The sequence below is a fragment of the Prenolepis imparis genome, unplaced genomic scaffold (assembly GCF_030444845.1).
Source record: "Prenolepis imparis isolate NDT839.2.m4 unplaced genomic scaffold, iyPreImpa1.0 SCAF_11, whole genome shotgun sequence".
Classification (NCBI taxonomy): Eukaryota; Metazoa; Arthropoda; class Insecta; order Hymenoptera; family Formicidae; genus Prenolepis; species Prenolepis imparis.
In genome coordinates this window covers 4,035,346-4,051,033 of record NW_028141169.1, presented here as the reverse complement: position 1 = coordinate 4,051,033, position 15,688 = coordinate 4,035,346, and the positions used below count along the sequence as shown (strand labels likewise).

General features: G+C 33.6%; 1 protein-coding gene across 9 annotated transcripts in view; it reads right to left on the bottom strand.

Moving 5' to 3' along the window:
* LOC145942533 (dystrophin, isoforms A/C/F/G/H) overlaps nucleotides 1–15,688 on the bottom strand; it is a 429,734-nt gene that overhangs the window by 91,139 nt on the left and 322,907 nt on the right. For 8 of the 9 annotated variants that reach the window (XM_083049357.1, XM_083049358.1, XM_083049354.1 and 5 more), the window contains one exon: nucleotides 7,503–7,675. In XM_083049357.1, the coding sequence (XP_082905483.1) occupies nucleotides 7,503–7,675 (173 nt within the window). The remainder of the gene's footprint in view (nucleotides 1–7,502; nucleotides 7,676–15,688) is intronic. The other variant, XM_083049356.1, reaches the window with a different exon arrangement.

The window sequence follows — 15,688 nt, the reverse complement described above, 5'->3', positions numbered from 1 at the left end:
CGTCGTTGTTGTTGTTGTTGGTATCGTCGACGCGATGTCGCGTTCGCGAACGCTTTCGAGTATCGGAAATGCGCCATGCGTCCTGGAGATGCATTTCTATGATATAGATTCGAGAATAATAGGATTCACCATGTCGCGGGTAGTAAATGCGGATTAGTAAGTTGTTCAACTTTTATCCTTAATAAACGAGGTGAGCAGCTGCGCTTTTAATCCTTTTCTATACAGCTATGCAAATTAGGCGCATAAAACTTTTTTACATTTCGAATGTGTAATTATATACCTACTATATACTTGTAAATATACTTTTTTAAAAATACAGGATAAATTTTTAGAAATTGAGAAAATCTATAACTTTTCTAAAATGCGAATAGAGAAAAATAATAGAAAAATTTAGCACTTTATAATTTAAAAAAAATACAATTCTATCGATTCAGTGTCATTTCACCCGACTTTTTTATATTATGTCACATATATTATCGTGACAGAATTTTTCAAAACCATCGCTGTGCTCCAATCGCAGGACCATAAGTGCTCCCTTTTCCCCCTTCGCTTATTATTGTCAACAACTTTCCATCTTTATGTATGATTCCTTTTTCCTCGCGTTTTCGCGTTCTAGTCACGAAGGCGGCATTGCCTCGAATTTTGTGGGAAATCGGCGAACCGATTCCCCGCTTTCTCTCTTTCTCTCACCAGTCCTTCGCATTCGTCCGCTTTTTCATGCCCGTTGAACGACTCCAACAAATTTCCTGCTACGGTCGTTCGTTTCGATATCGAGCGCCGTCGTTCTCACATCTTCCCGACCACACGTGCGATATCACGTAAAAATAACTTTCGATTTGCTACTATCGAGAGAGAAGTGAGGGAGGGAGGAGAGACAAGCTAAAGCGAACAAGAACGAGCAAACTGTACGTGACAGACTCCACACTCCGCTCATCGTGTTTCGTTCGAAATGAGCGTCGATGCGCGGGGGGAGTCAGCTGATAAGACTCAACGGCGATTCATCACTCCGCGATTATCTGGCTGTCAGTTCCGGTTCGGTGATGGATCAAACGTCGTGTTCCGCGTTGCCGTGTGTCCCGACGAATGTTTTTGCCGTCGCGACTTATCCGTCCACGAGAACGACTGCAGATACCTATATATATGGCGTTCAGCCCGCGCGATCTAGCTTGAAATTATTATCCCGAGAGATAAAGTTCCCTCCGTCAATTTTGCTCGTGGAAAAAACGTCACTGATCAAATCGAAAATTATCTTAATTTATTGCTTGCAGCAGGCATTTATAAAATTAAAATCATCGATTTTTCATCGTTATACTCTTTAAAAAGCCAATGACATAAGTTTGCTTAAGAATGCATTTTTCTCATTTATATATATAGTCAAATATATAATTGGTAAATATTTACATAATTATTTCACGTCATATTAAATGTATAACAAATTTTCTAAAGAAAGCTTAAAATATTTCTTTCTTTATTGTTTCTTTTCCTGCCGGCATTATTGGAGGAAAATTCGATATTAATTAGGCAATTAAAAAACGCAATTTATTACGATCGTAAAGAGCTGCGCAGTGAATAATCCGATGAAAATAATGATCCCTGTGGTAAGTACACGTGTTCGTAGCGGTTAGACGGGCAGTTTATTTGAAACTTTGGTGTCTCGGGATTATTTCTCAAAGTTAATATTTTCGATTGTGCGCAAGGATAGCGAATATGCATCGCAGCATTTCTCGACGCTTCGTCCGCTTTGGGATGCGCTACGCATGAACGCATCGCTGCGCTCTATCTAAACGCGCCAGTAATACGTGTGCTTGCTCGAGAACAGCCGAGACACCCATAATTATTCCTCCCGATTCATGTCTACCGGTTAACGACCCTTGCTTTGGACCATGTCAAGTCTTAGACTTCGCAGCGTCTTACCTCCGTCTTACCTCCCCTAATGTGCACCACCGCCTCGTAATATCGAGCTTTTGGAGAAAGAAGCGGGCGCGACTTCATTTGCAAACACGGCGAGTGTGTCCTCATCTGCCTTTCGGATTTTTCGCATCGACACTTCGAAGCGCGATGGAATATTAATTCGTTTCGATCGAGCGCGGACGACACGTTTATGCCTCGCAGCCACTACGAATCCTTTTTCATTTCACCGTGTTTTCCATCGAACTGTTGAATCCCGCGTCAGCTGGCCAGTAAATAAATTCGCAATTTCGTTGCCCCCCGTGGAGAAATGCGGGAAAAAATATTAATTGGCAATCGCGCACTATTTATCATCGTAGAGTTATAAACAAGTCGAGCGACGCATCGAATTCAGTGTTTCAAGAATTCTAAAATTTATGTAGCGCATAAAAAAATTTTTTTGAAGCACATATACACACATATATGAATTTCTCCAAATATATTGATGAAAGATATATCAGGATATAGCCGAGCAAATCGCCGATATAATTTCGCGCGGCATAATTTTTATCTTTTTTTAAGCTGAAACCCAATGTTTGCATGCGCCAATTTTTTTCGAGATAACGCGCAGTTTTTTTTGATTCGCCATAAACAATAGGTCATTCGGGATAAACCGCGCCAACAATTGTTATACAAGTTCGCGTGATTCAAACTGTGCAGGAGAACGCGACAAATACTCGCGCAATTCGTGAACCTTTATTTGTCGTCCGGATGCCAGTGCGCGCCGGGAAAGTACCGCCGGATGTTGGACAAGTCCGAAAAGTCCGCGTATCCGACCGCCGGATGCTGTCGCCGTCGCCGGTCGCGTACGTGTCGAGGTAACTAATTACTCCTCTTGGTATTGATTTTACTGGCCGGTATCTTGTGAAAACAAAAAAATATTCGTCCGCGCGCGAATGTAACGACGGCGAAAAGTCGGCTTGAACCGGACTTTTATCGTCGTTAATCTACGTCGAGAGTAGTGCGACTACGACGGCTGCATCGATCACGAAATCCACTTAACGTGCATTTTGATAAGTCATCGCGATGTTTACTTCGGCCCGGACATTTCCGCAAAGAGCATATCCCTGTTATACGTATAGGGCGATTCTGAACCATAGATTTTAATAAACTCGACGTAAAAATTTAGCAAGAATTTCAAAGGATACCACAGAGTGTGCCGCATTTTTTAAATTTCAGAATTTAATATTAGGTGTTTCAAATGACAAAAAAATCAAGTTTTTTTTAAAGTTTAAATTGAATTTAAAATATGGTTTGAAAGTGATTGAAGGCTAGATTTAATTCCTCATTCACGTTTAATTCATGCAATATCTATTCAATTTTCAATAATTTAAGTAATATTATAATTAAATAATTCATCATATTCTCATTAAGTAATCGTAAATTCGCAAATCTAATGAAAAATCTGTGAAAGATTTATTACATTTACCGCACATCATAAAATTACGCGTTTGATGTATATTTCTGTACGTAGGAGCTAAAGTATATTAAATTAATTTTTGTCATATATACTTTTATTCAACCGATGTATTAAATATTCGAGGCTCTTTCAAATGCTACAGAATATTAAATCTATTGTTATTGTACAATATAGACAATAATATTGAAATAATAATAAATAATAAATGTAATATAATAGTATAATAATGGTGTAATATTAAATATTATAATATTAATCAGAATTCCACATTGATGAATATCGGCTACGGCATATTATTGCACGTTCTTAATGCATTTTGCGGAAAACTGTTCGAATATAATGTTATAATAAGATCTATTTAATTTTTAAATTATATAAAATTTTGATTTGCTTAATAAATACACTTTAGCTCCTAGGCGCAAATATAAACATATATACGTGGTGGCTACTTCTCCATGATTAATCCTTATAATTCGTAAGAAGCTAAACTAATGTCACGCACACTCGCCACAAGAGTTGGATTAATCCAAAAAATTTTCCCACAAATAACATGGCCGTATTCCGACGATCTTGTTGAGCTCAGTGCCAAAAGCGATCGTCTGTCGAATTATCGGCTTCGGCATTTGCGGCTTGATTGCGGGATAACCACTAAAATGCTGCCAGGACGATTTAGAGAAATATATATATATATATATATATATATATAAAACGCGGAAGTGAGAGAGAGATCGGCCGATAGATACAAATTGACGGACGAAGAACGAAGGAATGGAGAGAGTTGGTATAGGTACTGATAAATATGGTCGGTGAACTTCTATCCATCTATATGTGCAGAACGCTCTCGTAGTTCGCATCCTGCACGAATATCTCTTCGGTAATTAAGCTCCTGGCCGTAATTCGGATTAATTAATGGAGACTGATTGCGCGGTCTTTTATCGGGATTGACCTTAATGCTGAGTTTATGCTGTCATACCTATTTTCTCTACTGATAGATGTTTTGACTTGCGATTAGATTAAAATAAATTTGCACAAAAAAGCGCTTAATGATTGTTTATAAACAAAGATTCAATATTTTTTTCGAGCTCAAAAATCAACGGGAATTATCAACAATAACTTTGTGTCTTTTTTCTATGTGCGATTTCTGAATAAAGTAATTAAATAAAGTATCCCTTTCTTCTGATTTTTGAATATGTTTAAAAAAATTAATAATATCAAAATTAATAGATACATTAATATTTCTTTCGATAAACGATTTATTTGCACATATCGAAGATAAAGAGAAAGAGGTAATCTCTTTAATCGAATAATTCTGAATCATCTTATATCCGGTATGCTCAGAGCAATATATATATCAAACTCGATCCAAATACAGTAATCTAGTTCGTGGGCAATTTCAATCCTGGTCAGATCTCTTAATAAAACTAAGTAAAATAAAGATATCTGCTTTAAGAAATCTCATTCTTATCTATATCGGTTCCTTTATTTATATTACGAGATAAAATTGAGATCTATAGTATCTAACATAAAAAGTAAGCTGCTTCATCTGCGAGATATATCTATGGTTCTTCGTTACTGTAATTTTATGAGCTTCATATATCGATGTTTTCTTTTATATTTTATAATTTATAGAAGCGAGCAAACTCTTCTTCGAAAAATGTACAATAACCTTTTTATAAAGATGCATCTCCAATCTTAACGTTTAATATTTTTTAAAAATATTATTTCTTCACAAGTATGCATATGTGCAAAAAATCGAATTAAAATAATATTAAACTTGAAATTAAAATAAAAGATTAAATGAAGTTAATAGCACCATAAATTTCTTCGTTAGTTTAAGTTGCCAAAGATATTCCATATAATTACATAAATTAATAGCGACACAGTCTAAAATTTAATAACAAATTTATGATAAAGAAATCAAATTAAATAGATCAAATTCTGTAACCTAAATTATTTATAAACTATTCAAATTATTCGCGAATCGCACGCTATTTCTTGACAAATCGATAGAATTTTGCTCTCCGACGTACGTCATCAAACCATAGACCTTCTATCCGGAATTCAGATATCCTTCAACAACGCATCGTTGCATAGTTGTCCGAGCAAAGTTTACGGCGGATCTCAGAGTCGATGTTCGGACCCAGAATTAACACACTGCTATAAAGTTTCTACAGGGAATCCGATTACGTCCGACTATGGTAAAGTCCCCGGAAATGCATTTACTGCGAAAGTTCTCCTCCTCTCCCCCAAAAAAACGATTAATCGATTGATCAATCGTAATACGGCCGAGATTTTAAGCGGTTTTGCTCTGTGTGTGTGTGTGTGTGTGTGTGTGTGTGTGTGTGTGTGTGTGTGTGTGTGTGTGTGTGTGTGTGATTGACCCATTTACCCTTTTGGTTATAAAGATCATATCATCTAATCAATGCTCATCACTCGATCATTATAATGATCTCGATCGATTCTATATACTGTAAATATTGTAATTGTACGCGCAGAGTTATATGTATATGTACTCATCTTTTTAGATATTACGAATAAGACTAAATTGAATAATAATTAATATGAATAAGAAAAACATGTCATATATCGGATATACACGAAATATTTAATTAACTGCAAATAATTAATGGATAATGAAAAATCTTTGTAAAGTGAGCGTTAAAAATTCTATTCCGAATATACATATAATCTCTCATAAATGCTATATAAATATCTAGAATAAATATTATATAAATATCTAGTATATGTATAATAATTTTTTTATCTCACACCTATCATCTTTATATTAAATTGCAATTTTATCAAAATATATTTATGTAAGATTTATTTGATAGAGACATATCAAAGCTTCAAAGTCTCGAATCTATGTAGGTATAAATATTATCTCTCTTTTCTTCGAGAAAAAGAAAAATTTTCTTCATTCTTGCAGATAAATTTTAGAAGGATTTCAGAGTAAGCTCTTCATCGCGATCGAGAGAAGAGCTTACGCTCGACATTTTCTTTCAATGCTCAACAATGTCCCGGTTTGGATGAGTAGAACATGAAACGCGAGCAAAATAAAAATAACACATGTTAAGCTATATAACTTTGCTATCATATCAATACACTGGGATGTGGTTTTCGGGAAAGTTCGATGTACTTTCTAGCAGTCCACGGTTGCATAGTCGAACAGTCGAAGAGAAGTTTACGCTACGTTTGAGGCTAAATTGGATCACGAATTCTCCAAGTTTCTACCGGAAAATCCTATGAGGATTTCCCATGAACCGAGCGCAAACTGAACAAACTCGCGAACAAAAACGGATTTAAGTTTTGTATATAGTATGTGCAATTGCTTTTCAATACACATAAATTAATTTCGACGTTATTAAAACGCGCAAGAGAATAATAGCTTACTATATTATACAGATTACTTTACATTTTCATCCCTTTCATGTATCTTTTAATTCGAATGAACAAACCGATTAATAAATAATTAAAATAAATTATTTGCGATAACGAAATTTTTAGAAATTCGCGTTCTTCTTACGCGCGATTATTTCTATATTTCGCACAAGATACATTATAATAATGCACAACTGCAACGTCATCAAAGTAGAATAGCATCCCGAGAATGCGGAAGCTCATAGTTAACCCACTATTCGCTCTCTCCTCTTAACCTATCCTGCAGAAGAATCTCCGAAATTGTTCGCATGTCAAAAGCCGAAACTCTCCCCGCTGTTACGGCACGGTTCGCGAGTTTATACAATGCGTATATATATTTTTTTTTCTATTTCTCCCTCTCTTTTTAAAGAATTATTGAGGTGCGAGATTGTATGTTTGAGCGAGAGAATTGTGAATTTTTGCGCTTTCGCGCTGTGAATGCGTCGTGCGCTTCGAAGTTATTCTTTCAACGAAAAAGCGAGTCCGCTTCTCCGGGTTGGCCTTTTTCAACAAGTTGATTTACGACGTCATTTCGTACGCGAAAACTGTCTTTTGCGATAGTACGAGCGAGGATATCACCGTTATGAATATCACTGCGCGCCTTATATATTCACCGCTCTATAGCGGCATTTCAATATTCTGCTTATAATTTTTAATTTTACACTGATAAACGACGTTAATAACCGCGAGAGAAATAATGGATTTTTGCACTTGCCTGATTGCCATGCTCTTTGCTTTTAGATGATGCCATCTCTGGTTCATTTCATCCAATCGACGTTGCAGCATAACGGCGTCATCTTGACTCGCTAATGAGCTCAGTAATTTTCTTCCGGTGCCGTTCAAAGAAGCATAAACGTCTCGGTGCGTCTCGATTTCCGACTGAAGATCCTGCAACAAGCAGGAGAAAATCTCCTTAGATCCTTAAGGACAAGATTGTAAGATTTTACGCTAAAGCGTTTTTATTATCTAAAAAATTTTTATTATCTAAAAAATAGTATATCAGAGAGAGAAATATATCGAAGAATGATATTTATAAGCATATGTTTTTTTCCATTGCAAATATAAATATTTAAATTAAGTCTTTTATATCAGCATTTGCAATACAACTTCCAATTTTCAAAAATTTTTTATAATTATTTAATATATTTAATATATTTTAATTATTTATAATATATTTTATAATTATTTAATATTAAATATAATTATTTGGATCGCAATAATAATTTGGACGTATTTCTGGAAATATAAGTCAAAACAGAAATTTTTTTCAATTTTGGGAAACTTGGTTCTTTTTATGGAAATGAAGAGCAGCGTTCGCGCGACAGAAGGAGAATGCATTCGTGGTGTTTCGTCATCGCGATGACGTGAATTGCAGTCTGCGCGTGGATAGAAATGATTTATATACGAGTTTCCATGTACAACGGTGGTTGTACGAGTATGGGAGCGCCGACATGCAATGCATGCGCCAATGAAAATAAATCGGCGCCGATGCGGAGTGAATTAAGAAATATTCGCTCGGCGTCACGGCACGAACAATAGGATTTGTTTTTCTCTCTTTAAAACAGCTGTATATATATGCTTCGCAATTGCAAACCCCCTGCTTCACTCTCTGTTCTAAATTTCTCATCAATATCAAATTGGACAAAAAGTTTCATTACCGCAAATTTTAAGAGAAATCCGAGAGTTCTTTCCATATCGTTAAAAATAAAATTTATTAAAATAATAAATAAATTTAAAATTGCAAATTAAAATTACATAATTTATTTTTAAAATTTATAATTTCCAAAAATATAATTTAAACTGACGCAACTAGTTCCATTGGTAGTCACAATCGATTTGTTAGTAAAATTATTGTATAAAATGTATAATTTAATATTTAAAATTTAATTGATAGCATTAATAAATTGTTTTTAAATTAGCATATAGAGTATTCTATATCATATACAAGTATACACAAATAAATTATTATTATAAATATTATTATAAATAAATATACATTATATACTCATAGCATACATAGATAATAAAAAAAGAAAATAAAAAAATGATTTATTAATAATAAAAGAGAATTTTAAATTTTCACAAGTATATGTTATATTATCTTAATATATAACATGACAAAAATAAATATTATCGAAAGTTGCATACATCTCACTGACATTTGTCTAATCCAGAGTGAGAAAACATTTGAAACTAAAAAAAAAATGTTCTCCGGAGAAGTAACATAACGTGTGCGATAGCAACAACTACACTATGAAATCCGTGAAATATCTCTCGTTTCCGTTCACCGCGGCGTTGTCTTAATCTGAAACCGTCTGCCTGTCAACAACGGTCGTATACTCCCTTTTCAAATCTCCCTTTCCTCCCAACCCTCTTCAATTTTTGACACGCACGAATTGAAGGCTGCAATCTCGAGAACGATTCCAGCCGGGACTCGATTCCCATCTGGGTCGACGATCGACGGGTCAAAGCGAGAAATTTTTCAGCTGCAGTTTCCGCGCGAATTGACACTGGTGACACCCGGTGTGCATCGTGAAGACACGCGTAATGAAAAAAGAAGAAAGGAAGCAAAAACGGATGGAAGGAAAAGGGGGAGAGACAAAGGAAAAAAGGAGTAAATATATATCGACCGCTGCGCCGATGAACTCGATTCCGGAAAATTGGGCACATCTATCAAACTGAGACTTATACCCGACGACGAGCGAGCTGTTACGTTTGTCGAGTGTTTGAATCGCTAACGTTTAATTGAAGCTCTTGGTGACAGCTTGCGCGGAAGCTAATTTCGTTTATACCTCGACGGGTACGTGAAGCTGTACTCCGACACTTCAATCCTCGAAATTTGCAGATTATGAATTATTGTATCGGGCATGATGAATAGCCACGGCTAACTACAATATAAATGCCGGAAAGTATTTTTCATTCTAGCCATGCTGTTTATGTTAAATGCAATCGCGTTAATTGAATAACATAGACAAAAATGAAGATATGTAGAAGTAGAACAGAATATAAATTTATTGATCACTAATCCTTTAATGTATGCAGCTATATAAAGTATTTGGTATTAGATATTATAGAAGTGATTCACATTTCTACGATCATAAAAAAAGAAGAGCTTACTGTTAACCAGAATTTATAACATATACCTATATCTCTTTTGTTAGATTTATTATCACAAATTTTTGTTTTTTAGTCTGTTAAATAAATCACATTACATATTATTTAATAGAAATAAACTATTTATATAGTTGTAAAATAATAATAGTAGATAAAATAATTTTACGAATAAATTTACAAATTTTCACGGTTCAATTTTATTAAAAGAAAAAAGCATTTAAATACTCATTATTCTTAAAAGCGGAATATTTATTAAGATCCGTTTCGCACTTGTCAGTTAACACCTTTGCAACATTGTATCGATGTCGTTGCGATGTCTTAAGAACGTATCCACGATGTCGATTAGATTTTTCACGCTAATGGAAGCTTTCCTAAGACGCCATTGTGGCGGGCTAGGTATTAAAATGTTCAGGGATGCTCTAGGGAGATGGCTTGGAAAAAAAAGCAAAGTACAAAACGTTTTTACATTACCTGTCGCAGCTCCTAAGTTCTTATCGCGGTTCACCGTGCAATTACGCAAATGCGCCTTACTGAACGTGACGTCACAGTATATGGTAGTCAGTAATGCAGGAGATATATATATATATTTTTGTCGGGATAATACAGAAGAATGCAAAGTGTTCTAAAAGGCTTATTGCTTTTATGGATTTTCTAGCAAGTTGATTTAGCTTTTAACGTAAAAGTTGGTTACAGACTCTTTTTGATATAATAATTTCTTAAAATTTCGTATCAAATATTCTATTAATTAAATTTTAAATTATAAAATTCTCATTTAATTAACATGTTTAGTTACACTTAAAAGTTCATTCACAAAATTATTAAGTTTTTAGTAGTCAAAATAATAATTAGAAAATGTCATAAAATTTTAATTAAAAAAGAATCGATTTCTTGCGTTAGAGAATCTATGATTAAAGGAAATATATATAAGATAAATAAAAATCATTATCTTTCTTCCTTAAAAAGCATATTAATAGAAATGTATAAATGAATAATTAAATTAAATAAATAATAAGAATTGTAATAAAAGAATAAAATAATAATAATAAATTCTTCTTAAGAAATCGTACATAAGAAAAATTATTATTATAAATTCTAGTCTTAATTTAAATTCTCTTCTTAATTTTCTCTCTGTGATTAAATACAAAGAGACTAAAATTTATAATTAAAATCATAATTTTAAAATACTTTGCATATCTTCCGCATTATCAATAGGCAAAAATATTACCGCTTCCGTTAAACTATTTTCTACTGACGATTTCAACGCTGATTCGTTCACATGTGCATTTTGTCATTTCATGATTTACAATATGATATGTATGTCTGATGATGAAATCAACCAGGGACGTCGTTAATAACACGCAACCGATGCGACGATAGCACTATTTCGCTTTTCGCTTTATCGACAATTTAATTAATTCGCTTATTCGATCTTTGCGTGTCATTCATTTAACGTCGATCGGCAATAATTTTAATTTTGCGATTGATTCGCTTTATAAATAAGGCAAACGTAACGCCCGCTTTTGGAGGTAGTAATACAAGGAATACTAATTAACCCACGATAGTATAATCTTCCTAACGGCGGACGGCATAATATATAGCTTATCTTTTAATTAGCAAATGAAATATTTCTGCTATTAATTCAGCTATGCGCGCAATAAAATCCAACGGAAGATATCCATTTTATTTAATGTTTGACTTGTACTTCTCGACGTGTCATTATTTTAATCAAACAGAAATTAGAAAACCATAAGTCAGACCTCATCTCATTTTCGCGTTAAATGTTATTCGCGAAAGTCTAACTAGAACCTAATAATCATCTAAATTTACGCTTAATATTCCCGATCACGTAAATGCGGTAATTAAATCAATTCCAAGAGCTGTCGTGGAATATCTAAATTTAATTGGAACCGTGAAACTAAAGGGTTAATCCCTAATTCAATTCTCCAGGGACAGATGCAATATGACGCTATGTTCATTAAGAACGGGTAATGCATTGATTTAATGTTATAATTAATATGAGAAATAAATTACCAAATGTTTTGTATCAATAATCCGATATCTGTAATCAAATATCTTTACGTTAAAAGAGAGAAAAATGAGCGTATTTTTAATTATGTAAAACTTTATTACTAATTCCTTTTTATACGTACTGAAATATTATTGTAAATCAATAATTTCTAATTTTTTTTATGCAGAAAGAAATCGGATGCAAGTTTGCACACATTCCACAAAAAGTCATATTATTGTTTGCGTGCACAAGCGCTCGATATTACGTTAATCAATCTATTACAAGTATTACTGTAATAATTAATATATTGCAATTAATGTGCTGCATTCATTGATGTATATATTGTTACATGCAACATCTGATGTGCGTACTTGATATTACACATAAACTAGTAATTGTTAATTATCATAACAGCATTTTGCGTTAAAATAATTTTAAATCATGATATAAAAATAATATTAAATACTTTTTATATCTGTCATGATTGATTGTGTGCGAGTGTTATGAGTGATGTGAATAATATAGCTATAGAAAAAAATCAGTTTTGAAAAACGTGCAATATAATTTCTTTTTTATGACAGAATTGCTCATCTGCGTAATTAGCGATATCCATATCGGAAAATGACTCGAGCTCGAAACGCGGGATTTCAATATTTTCGAGAGATTTTTCTTTCCAGTAGCAAAATCGACAAAGCGCAGATTAAACGGACGATCCCGATGATAATAATATCGGTTTAAAATTTCTGATCACACGGGGGAGTTATATTGAGTTATGAAAACGTATGATTTTTTCCCCTCGCGAGTAAAAATATCTAAAATTATAATATCTATTAATTTCTCGTAATATATATATGCTACTATTTATCTTTGATATAATAAATCTGTAAAATATATAGACAATTCTTTCTTTGATTCTTGTCATTAATAAATGACTGCACAATATCGCAATATCCGCATCGATTCATTTCCATTGAAAGTATATCTAAAAATAAAGAGATCCGCGTTGGGTGCCTCTGATTAAAATATCATTCTGACATTTCATCGATCGCGAGTTATTAAACAGTCCTAAGGACCTGTCAAACTAAACTACGAACTAATTCGCAATTCTTATCTGCTCAAGCAGTTATTGGATCGTATCGACCGTGAAAGCCTCGGTCAGGGGTGGGTTCATGGAGGGCGAAGGGTACATACCGCCCAGGAATCGGAAGGACGAGCATAATTCAAGAGGTTTCGGCTACCGCGCCGCTCAGAATTCCGTGTGACGTATTTAATGGGGAATTGGCGGCAGCAGCAGCAGCAGCAACGGCGACAGGGGCCTTAATCAATGTTCGGTACTTACGCGGAAGGTGCCGGTGACGCGTGCGCGCCACTAACGGGGACTTCTAATGAGGAATTGCCAATTAGCCTCAGAATGACGAGATTTCGCGAGTAACACTGGCTCATGGTACGAACGACCGTGTCGTTCGTTTAGCGGAGAAAAGAGCGACGATTTATTCGTATTAAGGGTATGACTAGACAAAAGTCCTGGGTAATGAGAGTCGGTCTTTTATCTTTACCGTATAGAATGGAAACGCTAAAGAAAAATCATGGCTCCTATCTGCTCTTATATTTATCTCTATAATGATTGATTTCGGGTATTTATATAGCTGCAAGTTGATTTAAATCGCAATTGCACTGATTAAAATTAAAAACAATTATTTTAAATGAATTTAAATTGCTCATAGTTTTTCTCTTTTTCCATTTCTATTTAATTGTATTATAATTATTACATATATACTATTATAATTTTTGAAACAAACTTCTAGATCTGTCATCTATGAAAAACATTTTATATGATTGAAGCAATTGTACTAGCCGTTACATATCAAAATAGAAGATTTTATTTATACACATATTTCCATTTATTTTCATATCTATTAGCATCGTCTATATTTCATTTCTCATCCATATTTTGTATTGCGCAATATCAATTTGTTAACGCTAAACAATCGCTGAGCAAATGCTCAGAGTATTATACAATCTTTACCTGTTCGAAGAGATGCAACTCCGCCAGTAGAGTATAGGATATGTAGATATATCGTGCATCATCGATTGCTTTTTGGGCACGTACCCCCCGGGAGCGATAACCCTGTAGGGTGGCACGCCCCCCGGGCCAGGTGCCCCCTCTGGGTACACCCCCACGATAATCCACCGTAATTACGTATCCCAAAGTCCCCTCATCACCCCACTATCACTCTTGGATAATTTGTCTTTTGATAATGTTCGATAATTCTCTTCTACCTTTTCACTTTCGATGTTCTGAGCAACGAACATCTTGATGCACTTCGAGTCACACCGCCGCTATTTTCGCTCATCTCGATTCGCACAGTTCGGAAAAACATTTTTGCTCCTAGCAATATTATTGAGATATTTCAAAGTTTCACTAAAATCGTTCTGACAATACGCAGCGCTAGATGAATTCATTTCTATAATATCACGATGAAGTGATTATGCTGGAATTATCGTATAGGAAAAATTTATTCTTTTTTCACCTTCCTAATGTTAACCATTAATAGTTTATAATATATTTATTACAAAATAATAACTTTCTTTTATGTTTATATATATAATAATTATAAGATATAAATGAATTAATGCAGCGTTAGTATATTTTGTTATTAAATATTTTTTGAGGACGTTATATTTAAAATATTAAGATTTAATCGATCCTTAGAAATTGGAATATTTGTCATAATTTTTTAATTGAGGCGCGATGCATTTCAATATTTTTCCCTCTATAGTTGCATGGCATTATATAATATTATATATTATTCTATCATCAGCTAATTTCGGATCGCGTAAACTTTGACACCTCTGCGAGATATTTCCTTTGTGTTGCAACACGAGCGCAAATTAAATCTAACATGATTATGTGAGGCAATAAATTTATGCAAAGCAGTTTAAATATCCAGTTAATATAATTCTATATAATTCATGGTTAGAATCCCATTAGAAGCTCTATATGTGGTTTAAACTAATTTATAATTTAGTAACTCCGCAATTAATTCATTACTTTCCACAAAGACAGCTATATTTGATACAAACTCTATATTCTGTTGAAAACGACATATATTCATATATTATTAGAAAATTAGAAAATGAATTTACAGATACAATATTCTCTCATAAATAAAAGATCATCTACATATTCAAAGCTCTAACTCTAAAAAGTCAATTATTTTAATTAATATAATTTTATAGATAATAATTTGTCGATATTAATAATATCGTAAGTATATTTTAATAAAAGTTTCATCTCTCTGTTTTGGAAAATCAATTTCGCGAGTTTCTATGCAGTACAAATTTATATGACGTTCACAATTAATGAAATTTCTTCGCTACAAAAGAAATATGAACAGAAACAAGTGCATTCCGACATTTACATAAACATTACATATTCTATTTCCTCCCATCGTAGTATATAGCTTCGACAGAAACTTTCAAAAGTTTCGCAAAGCTCCAATGAATTTTAAGAGACTGCAATTCCGATCAATACAATTTTAAAGTCTCCCAAAACTATCTGAATGGCTAATTTTATTTATATTTTATACACATTTGTCGTTATTTGATTATCGTTATTAAAAAATGTTAACAGATTTCTAGCGTTAAATATGAAAAAGGGTAATCGTACAAAACTGATAAATTTGTGAAATACACAAAGCGAATAAACTAAAATTTATTACACACTTTAGTTAATTATATATGTATCTAAGTTTCAAATGATTTAAAAATTCTTATTA